A 20,402-nucleotide genomic window follows, 5' to 3' on the forward strand; every position below is an offset into this window, starting at 1 on the left:
GCGTGGCACCCCCCCCAGCGGCGTGCACCCGGGGCAGACCGCCCCCACTGCCTCTCCTTGGTACGCCACTGTGTGAGGGGGACCAGTGCACTACAAATCCTGGCCCCTCCCACGACCCAATGCCTTGGATTTGATTGTTTTTGAGCTGGGCGCCTTCGGTTTCCATTATCGCTGAAAAACGATACTGCCCAGCTCAAATCCGCACAAATTTGATGCATTTGGCCGGCACAAACTGTACTATCGAAAAAAAAGATGGACGTACATTTTGTTCAAAAATACGGTCTGTCCCGCCTCTTCACGTACCCGTTTTCGGACATAGACACCCATGGAGATGGGCGTTCGCGTTCGATTATGCCCCTCCACATGCTTTATTACTAGACCCCTGAGGCAGGCGTTATGTAACGCCGAAACACGACCCATGTTGGGTCACTTATTAATAGAGGACTCCTGTTGTCTCAGTCTTGAAGGCCCAGTTTTGCTTTTTTTGTTCGTATTCATATATGTAGCAATGGTGTACTCCCTACTGGATGCTTGTTTGTTTATTTATTAGGATTTATTTACTGCCTTTTTGATGTACCAAGGTCGTGTGAACAAGAAATGTAAAGTTTCTGACCAAACCACCATGTGGTTTAGGATAATGAAATATACTGACAGTTCATATGTCTGTTACCTAAGTCATGATACTCATTCAGCAAAGGCAAAAATATATTTCTTCTTCATGCTATTCATATTTAGAGATTTCTTTGGATAACAGCTCATTGCACAAGATAAAAGCTGGTCTTCTGGATACTTCTGGTAACTCTATCCCCCTTAAAGATATTCATATTAAAGGAAGAATAATGGATCTAATTGCACAGGTAATGTTTCATTCCTGCCTTTTGTTCTCAGGTTTGCATGTTTTTCTGTTGGAATTAAATTGTTGGTGGTGTGGGTATTTGTACACAAGTATTCAGAATACAGCCGTTTGGCTGATCTATGGACTTCAAACATATGACCCAATTAGAGCTTTCTACTCTAAATTGCACTGGCTTCCAATTGAGGCATGAGTACAATTTACATTTAAGCATTACAGTGTCCCAAAATTCTATGTTGAGTTGCTCCATCTTAAATGTCTGACCTGATTTCTTTACTTCATGGAGCAAAAACTGTATTTAATACTCGTAATCTATTTATGTTGCATTTCCCAGCTACAAACAAGTTCCATGAAACAATTGCTTTCTATACCATATCAGGCAGCAACCATTTGGAACATATTCAGGCTTATTTTCGAAAGAGGAGGATGCCCATTTTTCGACACAAATCGGAAGATGGGCGTCCTTCTCACAGGGTCGCCCAAATGGATATAATGGAAAGCCGATTTTGGGAGTCCCCAACTGCTTTACGTCACGGAGACGACCAAAGTTCCCAGGGGCGTGTCGGAGGCGTAGCGAAGGCAGGACTTGGGTGTGCCTAACACATGGGCATCCTCGACCCATAATGGAAAAAAAAGGGCGTCCCTGACGAGCACTTGGACGACTTTATCTGGTCCTCTTTTTCTAATGAACAAGGCCCAAAAAGGTGCCCATCTCCAGATGACCACTGGAGAGAATTGGGGATGACCTCCCCTTACTCCCCCAGTGGTACCTAACCCCCTCCCACCCTCAAAAGTCATCTTTAAAAATCTTTTGTGCCAGCCTTTTTGCCAGCCTCAAATGTCATACTCAGGCCCATCACAGCAGTATGCAGGTCCCTGGAGCAGTTTTAGTGGGTGTATTGCACTTCAGGCAGGTGGACCCAGGCCCATCCCCCCCACACACCTATTACACTTGTGGTGGTAAATGTGAGCCCTCCAAAACCCACTATACCCATATCTAGGTGCCCCCCTTCACCCGTAAGGGCTATGGTAGTGGTGTACAGTGGTGGGTAGTGGGTTTTGGGGGGCTCAGCACACAAGGTAAGGGAGCTATGTTCCTGGGAGCAATTTCTGAAGTCCACTGCAGTGCCCTCTAGGGTGCCCGGTTGGTGTCCTGGCATGTGAGGGGGACCAGTGCTCTATGAATGCTGACTGCTCCCACGACCAAAGGGCTTGCATTTGGTCGTTTTTGAGATGGGCGTCCTTAGTTTCTATTATAGCCGAAAATCAGAAACGACCAAGTCTAGGGACGACCATCTCTAAGGACGACCTAAATGTCAAGATTTGGGCGTCCCCGACCGTATTATCGAAACGAAAGATGGACGTCCGTCTTGTTTCGATAATACGGGTTTCCCTGCCCCTCCACCGGGAAATTTTGTGAAGATGTCCTCAGCAAAACTTGGCGTCCCCTTCGATTATGCCCCTCCACATCACTCGCTATTAGATCTTTTAGATATTATCTAATATTTAGTAAAAAAAAAAAAACTGAAAACTTTTCTTTTCCAGAAATATAGATGGGCAGATACTGATTGATTATTATTTTTTTTTTTTAATTATCAACTTTATTTAACTAATTTAATTGAGTTATTGTAACTCCAGACGTAATGACCTGATACAGTGGTGGAAATAAGTATTTGATCCCTTGCTGATTTTGTAAGTTTGCCCACTGACAAAGACATGAGCAGCCCATAATTGAAGGGTAGGTTATTGGTAACAGTGAGAGATAGCACATCACAAATTAAATCCGGAAAATCACATTGTGGAAAGTATATGAATTTATTTGCATTCTGCAGAGGGAAATAAGTATTTGATCCCCCACCAACCAGTAAGAGATCTGGCCCCTACAGACCAGGTAGATGCTCCAAATCAACTCGTTACCTGCATGACAGACAGCTGTCGGCAATGGTCACCTGTATGAAAGACACCTGTCCACAGACTCAGTGAATCAGTCAGACTCTAACCTCTACAAAATGGCCAAGAGCAAGGAGCTGTCTAAGGATGTCAGGGACAAGATCATACACCTGCACAAGGCTGGAATGGGCTACAAAACCATCAGTAAGACGCTGGGCGAGAAGGAGACAACTGTTGGTGCCATAGTAAGAAAATGGAAGAAGTACAAAATGACTGTCAATCGACAAAGATCTGGGGCTCCACGCAAAATCTCACCTCGTGGGGTATCCTTGATCATGAGGAAGGTTAGAAATCAGCCTACAACTACAAGGGGGGAACTTGTCAATGATCTCAAGGCAGCTGGGACCACTGTCACCACGAAAACCATTGGTAACACATTACGACATAACGGATTGCAATCCTGCAGTGCCCGCAAGGTCCCCCTGCTCCGGAAGGCACATGTGACGGCCCGTCTGAAGTTTGCCAGTGAACACCTGGATGATGCCGAGAGTGATTGGGAGAAGGTGCTGTGGTCAGATGAGACAAAAATTGAGCTCTTTGGCATGAACTCAACTCGCCGTGTTTGGAGGAAGAGAAATGCTGCCTATGACCCAAAGAACACCGTCCCCACTGTCAAGCATGGAGGTGGAAATGTTATGTTTTGGGGGTGTTTCTCTGCTAAGGGCACAGGACTACTTCACCGCATCAATGGGAGAATGGATGGGGCCATGTACCGTACAATTCTGAGTGACAACCTCCTTCCCTCCGCCAGGGCCTTAAAAATGGGTCGTGGCTGGGTCTTCCAGCACGACAATGACCCAAAACATACAGCCAAGGCAACAAAGGAGTGGCTCAGGAAGAAGCACATTAGGGTCATGGAGTGGCCTAGCCAGTCACCAGACCTTAATCCCATTGAAAACTTATGGAGGGAGCTGAAGCTGCGAGTTGCCAAGCGACAGCCCAGAACTCTTAATGATTTAGAGATGATCTGCAAAGAGGAGTGGACCAAAATTCCTCCTGACATGTGTGCAAACCTCATCATCAACTACAGAAGACGTCTGACCGCTGTGCTTGCCAACAAGGGTTTTGCCACCAAGTATTAGGTCTTGTTTGCCAGAGGGATTAAATACTTATTTCCCTCTGCAGAATGCAAATAAATTCATATACTTTCCACAATGTGATTTTCCGGATTTAATTTGTGATGTGCTATCTCTCACTGTTACCAATAACCTACCCTTCAATTATGGGCTGCTCATGTCTTTGTCAGTGGGCAAACTTACAAAATCAGCAAGGGATCAAATACTTATTTCCACCACTGTATCTTGGTTCTGTGATCCACCTTAGTTGTAATGTAATATAATGTAAAGTATTTGGCTGCACAATTTTATTAAGAACCATTCTGCATATGTAAGACACATTTTACATGTGGAAAAAAAAGCTTTATAAAATTATCAAGGCTGCACGTCAATCACAATTAATGTAATATATATTGACAGCAATTAAAAATATTAGTCACAGTTAATAAAATTAAGCTCCCGGGGTACCTTTTCTTCTCCCTGCATGGCCACCATTACTTTCTCCTTCTCTTTCTCTTCTTGTTGCAGCCTGCATTGCTTTCATTGGCTGTTTAGCCCGGGAGTGCCTGATTGGCTCTTTGCCCAGTAAGCCAAAGAGGAGTGTCACTATTGGGGAGAGTGCTGAATATCAGCAGGTGCTCCCTCCCCTCTGCTTGCTGCTGCTGCTGCCTGCCTGCCCACTCCCCTGCCGATGCTTGCCTTCATGTTTGCCCACCTGCCTGCCAGTGCTTGCCTGCCTACTGCTGCTGCTGCTGACTACCTGCCTTCTAGTGCCTGCCTGCTGCCTGTCTCCACTGGTAAGTACTAGGCATGTGGGCCTCCTCATGGCCACCCTGCTGCAGTCTTGTATCCTTTCTGCCCCCTGCTGCAGTCTCTCATCCTTTCCGGGTTCCCCCACACCACAGTCCAGCATCCTTTCTGATCCCCCTCCTCCTCCCCCCTCTGTCTCAATCCTGCATCTTCTCAGGGACCCCTCCCCCCACCTCCTCTAGACTGCTCCCTGCCTGCATACCTGAATGGTGCCTCAGGCATACAGGCAGGTAGCACACAGTCTGGGGGGAGGAAGAGAGATGCTTGAGTGACTACATCTCTCTTCCACTCTGTTCTCCCCCCCCCCCACCAAGGCACTGTGCTGTCTGTCTACATGCCTGATCTGTGAGTCGCAGATCAGGCATGCAGACAGGACACAGTCTGGGGGGGGGGGGGAGGACAGGAAAGAAAGACAGAGGCAGTGATGGGGAAGAGGAGGAGGACAGGAGAGAAAGAGATACAGTCATTGAGACTGCATCTCTTCCCTCCTTTCCCCCTGTTCTTGTTATGGTTATTTTATTAATAAATACAATATTGTTATTTTAAGTTTTCCTTGCTTCCTTTGTTTTTAATCGTGTGATTAAACATTTGTAATCAAAACGTACCCCTAAAAACGTAGCCCCTTATAGTTTTGCTGTGTATACTTTTGAAATACTGTACAATACAGAGAAGCTGCATGTTTCTTTTGTTATAAAAGTCATCTTATATAAAGAAGCAGAGGTTTGTAGTTTGGGGATCATATCCAACCTTTCAACCAGATGAATAGACTGATGCAAAGCCAGAACCCTCTACTGATATTGATGTAATTGTTACTTCCAGAGTGATAACTGACCAATTTGGGAGTTTCTTTGTTGAAAGATGGGTAGGCTTTTGGAGCCATTTGAGGTCATGAAGTGAGATTTGACATTAGAGAGTGTTGAAATGTTCTAACCTTATGACCCACTCAGCCTTCTAGGGTTACTTGTCCTCCATGTGTTGCACAGCACTGCAACTACTACTTATCATTTCTTTAGCACTACAAGCCATACGCAGCGCTGCACACCATACACAAAAAGACAGTCCCTGCGCAAAGACCTTACAATCTAGATAAGAGAGGAGACAGACAGAACAATTAAGGGTAGGGGAATAAAGAGGTGAGGATAAAGGATAGGGCAAGTGAGCAGTGGTTAGGAGTCAAAAGCAGTGGTAAAGAGGTGGGCTTTAAGTTTGGACTTGAAAACGGCCAAAGAGGGGGCTAGACGTACAGGCTTGGGAAGATGGATGATTTATGTGGGCCAGTGTTGGCAAGGATTGTGATGAATGAGTCATTGCAAACTGGAATGACGCCAGAGAGTTTAAAATTTGCTACAGTGTTCCCATTGTTAATTCATCTTTGGTACTCAAATGCTTAAAAATTATAAACCCGTCTCATCTCTCCCAATGCTTGCAAAGGTCATTTAGCATGCGGTTTTGACGTAGCTCAATGACTTTCTTGAACCTGCTGGGATTTTGGACTCATACGAGTTTGGATTTAGATAGGCCCCAGTACTGAGTCACTCTTGTTGTCTATTGTGGATGTATTGAGAGAAGTTTTTTTCATAGTTTGTCTGGATATTTTGGCTGCATTTGATACGTTGATTCTTGCTATTCTGCTGCGTTGTTTAAAAGGATTCGAATTTTTAGGAGTGGTATGGGAATGGCTTAGTTTATTCTTAAGAGGTAGGAGGCAGGTGATTAGGGTGGGTGATGAGTGTTCTGCTTCAAAACAACTGATTGTTGGAGTACCAAAGGGTTCTTGTGTGTCTGCTGTATTGTTTACTATTAATCTACGTGATTCCTCTCTGCTATTGCTTAGTATTTATTGGCCTTTTATAGGGTTTATACTGGTGATGTGCAGGGCTTTTTTCCCCTTTTTAAATGTCAGTCAAATTGGCATTGGGACAGCTGAGAAACAATATTCATGACAGTGGCCAGCTGGTTGGAAGATAATAGATTGGTTTTGAATGTTGGGAAATTGGAAGTAATGGTGGTCTCTCAATCTGAGGCAACTGATCTTTCTAGTAGGTTGAGTTAGGTGAATAGGAAGTTTCTATTATACATCAGGTGTGTAATTTGGGTGGTGGTCTTGACGCAGGCTTGTCCTTTAAACAACAAGTGTGTAAGGTGTTTAAGCTACTACTATTTAGCATTTCTATAGCGCTACAAGGCGTACGCAGCGCTGCACAAACATAGAAGAAAGTCCCTGCTCAAAGAGCTTACAATCTAATAGCCAAAAAATAAAAATAAAGTAAGCAAATCAAATCAATTAATGTGAACGGGAAGGAAGAGAGGAGGGTAGGTGGAGGCGAGTGGTTACAAGTGGTTAAGAGTCAAAAGCAATGTTAAAGAGGTGGGCTTTCAGTCTAGATTTATAGGTGGCCAAGGATGGGGCAAGACGTAGGGGCTCAGGAAGTTTATTCCAGGCACAGGGTGCAGCGAGACAGCGCGAAGTCTGGAGTTGGCAGTAGTGGAGAAGGGAACAGATAAGAAGGATTTATCCATGGAGCGGAGTGCACGGGAAGGGGTGTAGGGAAGGACGAGTGTGGAGAGATACTGGGGAGCAGCAGAGTGAGTACATTTATAGGTTAGTAGAAGAAGTTTGAACAGGATGCGAAAACGGATAGGGAGCCAGTGAAGGGTCTTGAGGAGAGGGGTAGTATGAGTAAAGCGACCCTGGCGGAAGTTGAAGATGTTTAGTAAGGTGAGGCTCTTTGTGCTTGGAGAGGATTTTCATTTGTTTGGTCAGAGTATGATGTTGAGTGATTATTCTAACTCGTTGTACCTAGGATGTTGATTGGTTTAGATTATTCTAACTCGTTGTACCTAGGATTTCCTGCTGGATGGATAAAGGCCTTGCAGGTAATACAAAATGTTCTCCATGATATGATCATGTGTTGCCATTGTTCAGCTGCATTGACTTCTTGTGGAAGCTAGGATACAGTTTAGCCTTTCAGTAGATTAACAATGTGTTCTGGCATGCATATGCTGCTTACCTGACAGGTGCTCTGCACATTTATACACCTGCAAGGTGATTGAGGTCTGAGGGGGCAGTATTGTTATCCATCCCTAATTTGGCTAGGGTACGTTTTGAGGAGGCTCGGAAGAGTTCCTTATGTTTGGCAAGACCTGTGATATACAATCGGCTGTTCCATAGCGTCCCACAGATCAATCCAGAGACTTGTGGGTTGCGTCCCTCTACCAGCAGGTTGGAATTGGTTCGTCCGATAGTAGACTCGTTTCTGGAATCTCCTTGCAAATCTCCCGCCAAGGTGTGGGCAGTTCGTCACACCCTCCTCAACTTACAACAACTGGGAGCTGTCCAGCCTGTACTCCCAGCAGAAAGAGGGTGCGGTCGATACTCCATTTATTTTGTGATGCCAAAAAAGGGCGGTTCTTGGCGACCTGTCCTAGATCTCAAGTGCTTCAACAGGTCCTTATGGGTTCGGCATTTCCGCATGGAAACCCTCCGCTCGGTGATCGCAGCGGTACAGCCAGGAGAGTTTTTGACATCTCTCGATCTCAAAGAGGCCTATTTACACATTCCAATTTGGCCTCTCCACAGTCGTTTTCTTCGCTTTGCAGTGCTCTGTCGTCATTTTCAATTCAAAGCGATGCCCTTCGGCCTAGCCACAGCACTTTGGACTTTTGGAAAAGTCCTTTCTGAGATAGGCCGCCACTTCGACAAGGACCTTGGAAAAAGTGGCGGCCTATCTCAGAAAGGAAGGGATTCAAGTCCATCCTTATCTAGATGACTGGCTTGTGCGGGCGTCTTCTTTCGAGGAGATTCAATGGGCAACCAACAGAGTGGTCAGGTTGCTTCAGTTGCTTGGTTGCGTGATCAACTTCCCAAAGTGCAGCCTTACGCCTTCCCAGACGCTGGAATACTTGGGAGTGTACTTCGATACCCGAACAGAGATAGTTTCTCTTCCTTCAGCTTGAGCGCAGCGGTTGCAGGGTCAGTTGCGAGCTCTGTTCCAAACTCCGAACCCGCAGACTTGGGACTATGTACAAGTTCTGGGTTCCATGGCCTTCACCTTGGACGTCGTAAAGTGGGCCAGAGCTCACATGCGCCCCCTGCAGTGGCACCTTCTGAGCCATTGGTCTCCTCTCTGGGAGGATTACGAGGTTCAGGTGCCATATTCGACCCGTCTGCACACAATCATGCACTTGTGGTTCATTCAAAAGAATCTGGTGTCGGGCATTTTTCTGCAAACCCCAGAATGGAAGATCGTGACCACAGATGCGTTGTTGTCTGTTTGGGGGGCTCATTGCCTCCAACAGACGGCCTAGGGCATTTGGACCTCGACGGAGGCGTCTTGGTCCATCAACCGCTTGGAGTTGTAGGCGATTCGTCTGGCCCTTCGGGAGTTACTGTCTCTTCTGCGTGGTTGCCCAGTTCGAGTTCTCTCGGATAATGTGACGGCGGTCGCCTACGTAAACCGTCGGGGACACCGGGTGTGCACCACTAGCTTGCGATGCAGCCCTGATTTGCCATTGGGCAGAGACTCATCTCTCTCTCTTGACGGCGGCTCATATAGCGGGGTAGAGAATATGCAAGCGGACTTTCTCAGTCGCCACCAGTTGGAGCCGGGGGAGTGGACACTCTTCCCTCTGGCCTTAGATCAGATAGCTTCACGTTGGGGGATGCCGGTGATGGACTTAATGGCCACCACATTCAATGCAAAGTTTCCCCGTTTCTTCAGCAGAGGAAGATAGCTGGGCTCAGAAGGCATCCATGCTCTTCTACAACCTTAGCCCAGGGGCCTGCTCTATGCCTTTTCCTCTGGCCTATAGTGGGCAGGTTACTGACTCACATTGCCAGTCATTCCGGTCAAGTGATCCTGGTGGCCCCAGATTGGCCCAAACGTCCCTGGTAAGTTGATATGGTCAGGCTCCTGTTCGATCGTCCGCTCCGGCTCCAGGCGCAGGATGGTCTCTTGCTGCAGGGACCAGTCATGATGGAGGATCCCTCCCCCTTTGGTCTTACGGCCTGGCCCTTGAAAGGGCGAAGTTGAGAAGGAAAGGATATCTGGATGTGGTTATCGCTACGAAGCTTCAGGCTCGGAAAAGATCCACCTCGATAGCTTATGCTAGGGTGTGGCATACTTTCGATTCATTGTGTGCAAGTTCGGGATTGTCAACGGCTTTGGCTTCGGTATCGGTTATCCTCGTATTTCTTCAGGATGGTGTACAGAAATCATTCTCATTGAGTTCTCTTAAGGTGCAGGTGGCAGCTCTGGCATGCTTTAGAGGCCAACTTCAGGGGGTGTCGATCGCCTCCCACCCGGATGTGGTTCGTTTTTTGAGGGGCGTAAATTGGTTGCGTCCTCCGCATGTGCCAGTTCTGCCATCCTGGAACCTTAATCTAGTTCTCAAAGCGCTTCAGCGTCCTCCTTTCGAACCCTTATGGGGATTACGGTTAAGGATTTTACCTTGAAGGCAATTTTCCTAGTAGCCGTTACTTCAGCTCGGAGAATTTCAGAGTTGCAGGCTCTTTCTTGCAGAGACCCCTTCCTGCGTTTTACAGAGGCAGGAGTATCGATTAGGACAGTTCTTTCGTTTTTGCCCAAGGTGGTTTCTTGTTTCCATTTGGGGCAGTCTCTGTATTTGCCGACTTTTCGCCGGGAAGACGTGGGATGTACCCAAGTAGTCCTCAAGTAGGGCGGGACACCCCCAACCCGGCAGAAATCACCGACTAGCCAAACACCGCATCCTGCCGAGCTGCCACATCCACCCGATAATGATTAGTGAACGTATGGACCGAAGCCCATGTAGCGGCTCTGCAGATATCTTCCAGAGAAACCAAACAGGACTCTGCATAGAAGGAAACCTGAGCTCGCGTAGAATGAGCACGAATTTGCGCAGGGGCTCGCTTGCCCAATGCCATGTAGGCCAGTGATGGCCTCCCTCACCCAATGGGCTATGGTGACCTCGGAAGCCATATGACCCTTCTTACTGCCTCAAAAAAGGACGAAGAGATGGTCAGAGAGACAAAAGTTATTCGTCACCTCTAATCCAGAGCCCCCTACCCAGATTTACTGTCTGCAGTTTTGTTTTGGTTGGTTAGTTTTTTCGGATTTCGTTGTTCTGAATGTTCCTTCATTTGATTAAATAAGAAAAACAAATAAATTTGGAAGTGGTGGAAGTATGTTGGGCATTTGGTCTGACAATGTCAGGAGAGTTTTCTATTGTTTCCATTCCACTGCTTTGGTATCGTTCATACTGAGGTTTACTTGGTTGCACAGGTCCACATATAGCAAATCTCTGAGGTTCTCTCTGTCTCCACCTGCTGGTAGAGGGACACAACCCACAAGTCTCTGGATTGATCTGTTGGGAGTAATGGAAAGAAAATGATCAGGTAAGAATTAATTTTTCCCTACTGTTTCGGAGACATGACATTATTTAAGATGCATCTTCAAGGGCTACCTTTTTCCTGATATTTGACCACCAAATGAAGGGGGGGCAGGATGATTGACAATCTGGTGACAGATGTGCATATTTGTGTCTTAGAGGGGAAGATCCCCTTTGTAGAGTAGGGAGGTTGATGGGGGAAGGTGTTTGTTTTATGTGTTTTTTTATTGTGAAATGTTTTGGATGGAAGCAGACAATAAATGTTTAAAACCATTACTGAAAAACCTGAATAAAGTTATTGGCCATTTACAGCATGTTCTTCATGTTCAGTGTCTTGTTGATACTTGATAATATTGAACTTGAGTGTAATATATTTGTGCATCTAGGAGTGTGATCATCATATGATATAAAAATTTCGGTAGCGGAGTTTTTCACTGAGGACCAGCATGACAGCTAGTTCTCCTTCCATTTCAGGTAGTGGTTTTTCAGACATACACCAACTTATCCAGCATTCCCATTGAGGCAAAGTATGTCTTTCCTTTGGATGGCACTGCAGCTGTGTGTGGTTTCGAAGCCTTCATCAATGGAAAACATATCATAGGAGAGGTAAATTAATCATGTATTATGGTGCATAAATGGGATCCCAGATCCAAAAATTACTGCCATGCTGTAATGTTATAAAAGCAAGGTCTTAGCTTAAAATGTTCTCTTCAACAAAGCCTACTAAGGACATCCTCACTAACTATTCCCCAAACTACTCAGATGCATCTAAAACACCTCTCACAAGACCTACCTAGCACCTGCATCTAAATTACCTACCTTAGCTTATCATCGACTGTATCTAAGATCATGTAATGACTGCATCATAACAACACTCTGTAAGCCACATTGAACCTGCAAAAAGGTGGGATAATGTGGGGTACAAATGCAATAAATAAATGGTTCCCTCGCTGCAAAAGAGGGGTCCAAGATCCAAAAATTATGGTTCCCTTGCATAGAACCATGGTCTCAAAAAAAAAAAAAAGCATGAAAGCTTGGTCTTATAAAAAAAATGGTTCTTTCGCTACAGAAACAGGATCCCAGATCCAAAAATTCATTCATAAAAGCATGGGTTCAAATCACAAACAGGAAGAGAAGCCACACGCTTCTTAACTCGGATGAGGGGCGCATGAAAGAGTATCAGCTGCAAAGCATGCTTCCTTTACAGAGAAGCACGGTGTCAGCACGAACATGGCTAAAAAATGACTTTCTTGCAGCATGTGAAGCCAGAAAAAAGGTTGAGAAGCCGTGCGCTTCTTAAAGGCAATGCGACATAATTGGGGGGGGGGGGGGCTTTGTTGGATATGTCGGATGGTCGGATTTCCAAAGAATGGATAATCGAGACTGTATCTTGGTTTGTACAGACTCAAAGCTAATGATCAGATCCTGCTGATTTAAAAAAAACCATGATTCTGTTCACAGAAAGTGTACTTCTACCTGTGGCAAAAAAGGGGTGAGGTTAGGTTAGGGGAGAGAAGGTACATGTTGGGATTTCATTTGAAACCCCTTCATGTAATCTCTGCATGTACATTTACACTTGCTTCAAAGCAGGTATAGAGGTATTTGAGTATTAAGTAGCCTTTGTGCACCATGACCCAGTTTTCAAAGGAAAATCCTATAAGGAATTTCCCTTTGAAAACTGGCTTGTAACTACAGATACATAATACCCACAGATCAGCAACATAGCCATTCTAAAAATTGCCTCAATATTAAATTATGGAAACAGTTTTCAAAGACATAAATGGGTGTTTACCAATGAAAAAATCTAGGCTTTGCAAAAAAAGAAGGAAGCTGAAGCAGGCTGCTCCTTCTCAGCCCAGTCAACTGAAACATATGAATACAGCCAGTTGGTTTTCCAACATATACCCTGCCGGCCCTGTTAGGTCATGATTACTTTCTTCAAGATTGACAGAAAACAGATGCTTTGTGCTCAGTATTATGATATCTGGATTTCACCTCAGATTTCTACTTATTCCACCTGAAAGACCCTTGCCATGTCTCAAGTACTATAGGCCCTCATCCACCTACTTCAGAAAGTTATTAAACTATTAGAAACCAATACAATCAGTAGAACTCATGCCAATACAAGAGAATTAAAGAAAGCCTATATGCATATATCAGTTTATTCCATTGGCAGGATGTTCTTAATTTCATCCTACAAATAACCATTTCCTCAGCGACCCTCCAGACCGGTCAAGACGCGTGGGTTATGTCCTCCTACCAGCAGAGGGAGACTGAGAAAACACTAAGCTTTTGAAGCCTGTATATATAACCTGTGCAGAACCTCCACTAGCCAGTATTTTCTCAGTCTCAGCAGAGGTAGCAGTTGACAGCCTGTGCAGTCTCCAATAGTCTGGTGAGGTAGTTTGTCATTGGGTCGTAGGACTTTTTCCTTCCAAACTTTATTCTGTTGCAGTACCCTGTACGTGTGTGTAAAAAAAAAAAAAAAAAAGTGCTTTGGGGCCCTGGATCCGGTGGGGCCCAGTTTTTCCCCCTGGGGTGTTACACCTATGTTTGGGTCCCTCCCCCTGTGCTGCTCTCTATTTCTGTTTGCTTGGCAGCTTTGTGCCTCGGCTGCTTTCTCAGTATTGTAGCCTTGAGTGCCTTACAATTTCCAGATGCCAGAATTAGAGTACTGTGCCTTTAAGGTCAGTTATTCTATTTCGTTTTGCTTGGCAGCTTTGTGCCTCGGCTGCTTTCTCAGTATTGTAGCCTTGAGTGCCTTACAATTTCCAGATGCCAGAATTAGAGTACTGTGCCTTTAAGGTCAGTTATTCTATTTCGTTTTGCTTGGCAGATTTGTGCCTCGGCTGCTTTCTCAGTATTGTAGCCTTGAGTGCCTTACAATTTCCAGCTGCCAGAGTTGGAGTACTGTGCCTTTAAGGGCATTTATTTCTTTATTTTCAGCGGACCGAACGGGGGTTTAGATTCCTTGCTGGAACGAGGGAGCAGCGCTTTCTTCAGTGCTTTTGCAGTGTGAGTGAGTTTTTGGTTTGGCGCGTTTACGGAACAGCTTTTCCCGTCCCTCGTGGTTTATGGCGGCCCAGCTCCTCCGATGTCGCGCGTGCTCGTGGCGAGGGGTAGAGGCACCGGGCGCTCAGTGTAGCTTTGCGGTGCACTTATAAAAGTGGCTGTGGCTCCCCCCGACTTGACCGCGGAGGGATCGATGGTGTCAGGAGTCTCCGGGTCAGCGGGAGCGTAGGCAGGGCCGCTGTCAGCGGGAACAGTTTCGGCGGGAACAGCCGCCATCTTGAGTCCGACGCGGCCCGTGGAGCCATTTGTTTTTGGGCCTGCGGCCTCCGTTTTTGGCACAAAAGGGCCTAATGACGGTCCAGGAATGGTGGGCTTTCCTCCAGATTTTGTCTGGACGCGGTATCAGGCCTGGAGATTGGGACCCCCCTCCCCCCCCAATTGGAAGAGGGGGCTGTTTTCGGCTTGGCTGAGAGACCACGGTTAGAGTGGTCAGAGGACAGGCAATGTTTTTCTCCTGTAACTGCAGAAGCTGCGCTTAGTGATCTGGGGGAGTCAGATGGAATTGACGGCTCTCAGGAGCAGGATTGTTGGATTCCTGGAGAGGATCCTTCAGTAGTGCGGATTTTCCATAAAGATGAGCTGTCAGAACTCATAGATCAGGTGTCGTCCACCCTTCAGTTTGGTCCTGAGGTGGCTTTGGGGGAAACTGTCCAGGATCCGTTGGTGAAGGGCATTCAGCGTCAGGCGTGATCCTTCCCTATGAACAAGGATCTCCGGGAGATGATTTGTCAGGAATGGGATTTGCCGTGTAAGGTGGCAAAGGCAATGGCGAGGCTTTATCCCCTCCCTCAGGACGATAGGGATTCCTTTAAGGCTCCCATGGTAGATGCAGTAGTGACGGCAGTAATTATAGCTACGGCTATTCCGGTTGATGGAGGAACGGCCCTCCGTGATCCTCAGGATAGGAGGTTGGGATCTTTTCTCAAGCGTAGTTTTGTTTTGTCGGCTCTAGCCCTGCAGGCCTTGGTTTGTGGGGGTCTGGTAGCTCGGGCATGTTTTCGTTGGGCCGAGAAGCTCCTGGATGATTCGGTAGATGTTGGTTCATCCTTTTTGTCTGAGGCTTTTATGATTTGTTGCGTACTTCAGACAAAAAATATGGCTATGGTTGTGGGTCTCTGCCACTTAAGGGAGCTATGCTCTTTGGAGAAGATTTGGACAAGTTAGTGTGAGGTCTTAGTGATACCAAGGTTCTATGGCTTCCAGATTTTCGGTTCAAGGCAGGGGCCAGAACTAGTTCCTCTCGGGGACGGTTTAGGGAGGCTCAGCGGTATAGGCCGGGCAGATCGAGTGGGACCTACCCCTAGCTGTCTGTTCGTCTGTCCAATTTAGATTGTAAGCTCTGTTGAGCAGGGACTGTCTTTTCATGTTAATTTGTACAGCGCTGCGTAAGTCTAGTAGCGCTATAGAAATGTTTAATAGTAGTAGTAGTAGGACCTCTAGGGGTCGGTTTTTCCAGCGCACACAGTTCTTTCGTGAGAGTCGTCGCGGAGGGCGTGGCTTTTCCGCGGGAGGTTAGTATTCAGGCCGCAATTCCCAATGAAGGTGTGGCGGCTTAGGCTCTGTTGCATGTTGGGGCTTGGCTGAGTCTGTTTTACCAGAGCTGGGCCCAAATCAGGTCAGATCAGTGGGTTCTCAAGGTGTTTCGAGGCGGATATGCGCTGTAATTCGAAAGCTGTTCTCCCGAAGTGTTTCTGGAATCCCTCTGTCGGTCTTGGAGCAAGAGGGCAGCAGTGAGGGACACTCTGCGGTGGCTGCTCGCGTTGGGAGCCGTGGTTCCTGTTCCTTCAGATCAGCAACGCTCAGGGTGCTATTTGATCTATTTTGTGGTCCACAAGAAAGAGGACACTTTTCGTCCCATTTTAGATCTCAAAAGGGTCAATGCGGCACTCAAGGTGCCCTCTTTCCGGATGGAGACGTTGCGGTCGGTCACTGGTGCGGTCCGGAAAGGAGAGTTTCTCACTTCCCTGGATTTGACGGAAACTTATCTTTACTTTCCTTCGTGCGGCCTTTTGGTTCCAAGTTACAGGGTCCGATTCGTCGGTTCCTTGCAGAGAAGGCGCCGACGGCCCATACTTATCGTCAGGTCCTGGGCCTGATGGCGGCGACCATAGAGGTAGTTCTGTGGGCCAGGGCGCACATGCGTCAGGTACAGTCAGCTCTGCTCAGTCGTTGGTCCCCTCTGTCGCAGGACTTGGAGAGGTGTTGTCCGCTGTCGGTGGCCCCTCGTCTCAGTCTCCGATGGTGGCTCAACCCGCGCAATTTGGGAAAAGGAATGCCGTTGGAGTCCCCACAGGGGCTGGTAATGGTCACGGATGCCAGTCTGCAAGGTTGGGGGGCCACATTGTCTCGGTCAGGTAGCTCAAGGCCGGTGGTCTCGGGCAGAAGCAGAGTGGTCCATCAACCGGCTGGAACTCGGGCCATTCGGGTGGCGCTCCAGGCCTTGCCGTCGGTGGTTCGCCACAAGGCAGTCCGAGTGCTCTGCGACAACGCCATGGCAGTAGCGTATGTCAACCGTCAAGGGGGACGAAGAGCCTTGGCGGCGCAGTTGAACTCATCTTCAGGCTCTCTTGGCAGCGCATGTGGCCGGGGTAGGTCACATAGATGCAGATTATCTCAGCAGGCACACTCTAGATCCCAGAGAGTGGTCTTTTCTTCGGTCAGTGTTCCAGCGAGTTGTGTCGGTCTGGGGACTTTCGGTGATAGATCTTAGGGCAACGGCTCGCTATGCGCAAGTTCAGAGATTTTTTTTTTCAGTCGCTGAAGAGACCCTCGAGCGGAGGGAATCGACGCTCTTCTGTTGCCTTGGCCTCGGGAGTGGCTGTATGTGTTTCCTCCGTGGCTGTTAGTCGGTCGAGTAATATAGCGCATCGAACATCACTCCGGTCGGGTGATTCTGGTGGCTCCGGATTGGCAGCGTCGACCATGGTACAGAGACCTGGTGCGGTTGGCAGGGGCGGCGGCCCTGCCTTTGTTGGGATCAGTTCTGTGTCAAGGCCCGATAATCATGCCGGATCCGGCTCGGTTTTCGCTTACGGCTTGGCTCTTGAGCGGCACAAGTTGAAGAAGAAGGGGCTTTCGTCCAGTGGCTTTGCTACGATGTTGAGTTGCCGTAGACGATCCACTTCCTTGGCGTAGGTCCGGGTTTGGAGAATCTTTGAGCACTGGTGTGAAGACCATCGAGTTCGGCCGGTTAGCTCTTCGGTGGCGGAAGTTTTGGAATTTTTGCACGATGGTGTTGATAGGGGTCTGGCCTTGTCTACACTGAAGGTTCAGGTGGCAGCTTTGTCATGTTTTCGTGGGAAGCTTCAGTGAAAGTCCTTCGCTTCTGTGCCTCAGGTAGTGCGTTTTTTGAAGGGTGTTAAGTTGCTGCGTCCGCCTCAGTGACGGATGGTGCCTCCGTGGGATTTGAAGCTAGTTTTGAATGCTTTGATCAGGCCTCCGTTTGGGCCTCTGGTATCGGCATCTTGTAAGGATTTATCTTTAAAGACGGTCTTGTTGGGGGCGATTACTTCAGCACGGAGGGTTTCAGAGCTTCAGGCTTTGTCTTGTAGGGAACCATTTTTGTCCTTTCTGAGGGAAAGGTTTCGTTGCGGACGGTGCTTTCCTTTTTTGCCCAAGGTGGTTTCCGAGTTCCATGTTAATCAGGTCATCTCTCTGCCAGTGTTGGGTGATATGGCTGGAGATTCGGAGCAACGTGGTATTGCCAAGCTGGATGTCAGGAGAGTTTTGAGTTGTTATCTCTCTGGAACTCAGGACTTCAGAGCCTCTGACCGTTTGTTCGTTCTTCATGGTGGCCCAAAGAAGGGTGCAGCGGCTCCTAAGGTGACCATAGCACGGTGGTTGAAGGAGGCGGTTGCATCTGCTTACTTGGTGAAGGGTCCTGTGGTGCCTAGGGGCTGGTCTGCTCATTCCACTAGGGGAATGGCAGCCTCGTGGGCGGAGAATAGTATGATTTCTCCATTAGATATTTGTCGGGCTGCGGTTTGGTTTTCGTTGCATTCCTTTGTGAAGCATTATAGGATTCCTGTGCATGCGAAGGACGAGGTGCGCTTTGGGGCAGCTGTTTTGACCTCTGGCCTTAGTAGGTCCCTCCCGTAAGTTAGTTACTGCTCTGGTACGTCCCACGCGTCTTGACCGGTCTGGAGGGTCGCTGAGGAAGGTGAAATTAGATCTTACCTGCTAATTTTCTTTCCTCTAGACCCTCCAGACCGGTCAAGAGCCCGCCCTGTCTGTATTGGAGGCCAGGAGGTGTGTTTGTTGGATAATTCTTGGCTGCTGTAGATTGTTGTTTCTCTAATTGCAGACTCTGTTTATTTCTGTTTTGTGATAGGAGTCTGGGACAGGTGAGGCTCTTCTTTGATAGTCCACCTGTAGAAGCCCAACTGTTTTATCAAAGGCAAAGGAACATGTTTCCGTAAGAGCAAGCGGAAGATGTTTCTTGTTTTTGCAGTTTACTGTGTCCATGTACAGGGTTGCTAGTTGTTGTTAGTGTTTTTTGTTTCTCTGCTTTGTCAGGGTTATACTGGCTAGTGGAGGTTCTGCACAGGTTATATATACAGGCTTCAAAAGCTTAGTGTTTTCTCAGTCTCCCTCTGCTGGTAGGAGGACATAACCCACGCGTCTTGACCGGTCTGGAGGGTCTAGAGGAAAGAAAATTAGCAGGTAAGATCTAATTTCACCTTTCAGTACAAAGCCCTTCCCTCCCCCCCCCCCCTACCAGCCTCAAGGTATTCACCAAATGCATTGTGGTTGTGGCAGCCTACCTACACAAGCAAATACTCCTTGATGTTTCCGTACTTCAAAGAATGACTTCTACTTCACCACCAGATCTAAATCTATCTTTGCCCATACATTTTCCAGCAAAATTGTGTCTATAGAAAAAGCAGGTGCAAGTGACCTTATTTTCTACCTGTGGTAAATGTAAAGGCCATGTATACACTTCCACTTTAAGAACTCATGCAAAGTCCACAGTAAAAGTTATGCACAATCTTTGTCCCAGTGTGAACAGTTTGAAAACTGCCCCCCTATTTTGCATTATTAGGCATCATATTTTATACAAGCTACAATATATATCCTAACAAGTAGAAAGACTGAAGGCACTTTTCCTAACTAGTTTCACAGTGTACACCAATTGTTCTTTGGCATCCTTACCAGACCAGTCCAGAACCTGTGGGCTGTACAAATTGACCAGCAAATGGGGACATCCTTAATTGCTCTGGCAGATGGTGACAGGCAGACTCTTCAGCTCCTGATCTGGTTACTGAAGCATCTCTTGCAAAGTGGTACCTCACTTGGTTGTAAACTTTAAAAAAAAAAGTTAAGGACATATAGCAAATTTAATTTAATCTGGAGCAAGGATTATAATTGGAGGAGTGCAAGTTCTTCTTCCCATCCCCTTCCCTTTCCCCTCCATTGTTCACTGCTGTTTGTTTTTTCTTTCCCTTGAAAGGGGTTTAAATAATTGGATGGGAAGTTGTTTCCTCACCTTAAGACATCATAAGAATTGTTGTGCAGCATTTGTTTCAAGCTACACTAGTGGTTAGAGGAAGCAGTTGGGAATATACACCAGTACCATGAGAAGGGATGATTCCCTTCAACTAGTCCTTAGGGATCCTGCATTAGAGGCCACGTGCTCATTCCAGCAGCAGTGCTTCTTTCAGAGTGCCTAAGCTAAAGCACCTGTCTTGCTTTCCAGCTTGGCCTGTGCACCTGAGGTAATTTTCAGGGTACGCTATAGGATGCAAACCTCAGTAGAAGAGGATAACTTGGAGGAGACTGTGACAAAACAGTGGGTTTGTAAGCCTGTAAACTGTATTATTTCTTGAAGTGTATTTCTCTAGTTTGGCCAGCAGGTGGTACATGTTTTATGTTTAAAGCTGTTAAAGAGAAATGACTGTACCTTGTTTAGTTTAACACAAAGAAGTAGTACCCTGCAGTGATAAGGCCAGCTACTTTTAAAAAATGTTGTTCTGGGCTCTGGCCCAGGAGCTCAAATTCAGTCTGGAAATACTGGATTTTTCTCCAGTCTCAGTTTGGAAGTAGAGAGAGAGTGACCATTTTACTGAGACCCTGTGAACAGTTATATTCTGTATCCTGTGAGCAGCTATATTTCCTGTACTTCCCAGGCTCTATCCAGTTAGTGATAAAATGTTTAGATAGTTTTATAATTGATCCTTATTCAGTTACCTGTTGTTTTCCATCTGTTTTTATAGTTCACTGTTCAGTATTTTTATAACCATAAAACCTTTTTAGATTATTGCCTCTGCTTGTCTGGACTGACTAAGAAGGTAGTT

General features: G+C 46.8%; 1 protein-coding gene across 1 annotated transcript in view; it reads left to right on the plus strand.

Annotated features, from left to right (window-relative positions):
• The window catches only part of LOC115458756 (protein mono-ADP-ribosyltransferase PARP4-like), a gene marked incomplete at its 3' end in the record, with an annotated part of 153,292 nt that overhangs the window by 84,630 nt on the left and 48,260 nt on the right, over nt 1-20,402 (plus strand). Inside the window, 2 exon segments of the mRNA XM_030188568.1 lie at nt 736-857; nt 11,512-11,643. Of these exon segments, the coding sequence (XP_030044428.1) occupies nt 736-857; nt 11,512-11,643 (254 nt within the window).

This window comes from Microcaecilia unicolor, unplaced genomic scaffold, assembly GCF_901765095.1.
Source record: "Microcaecilia unicolor unplaced genomic scaffold, aMicUni1.1, whole genome shotgun sequence".
NCBI classification, from domain to species: Eukaryota; Metazoa; Chordata; class Amphibia; order Gymnophiona; family Siphonopidae; genus Microcaecilia; species Microcaecilia unicolor.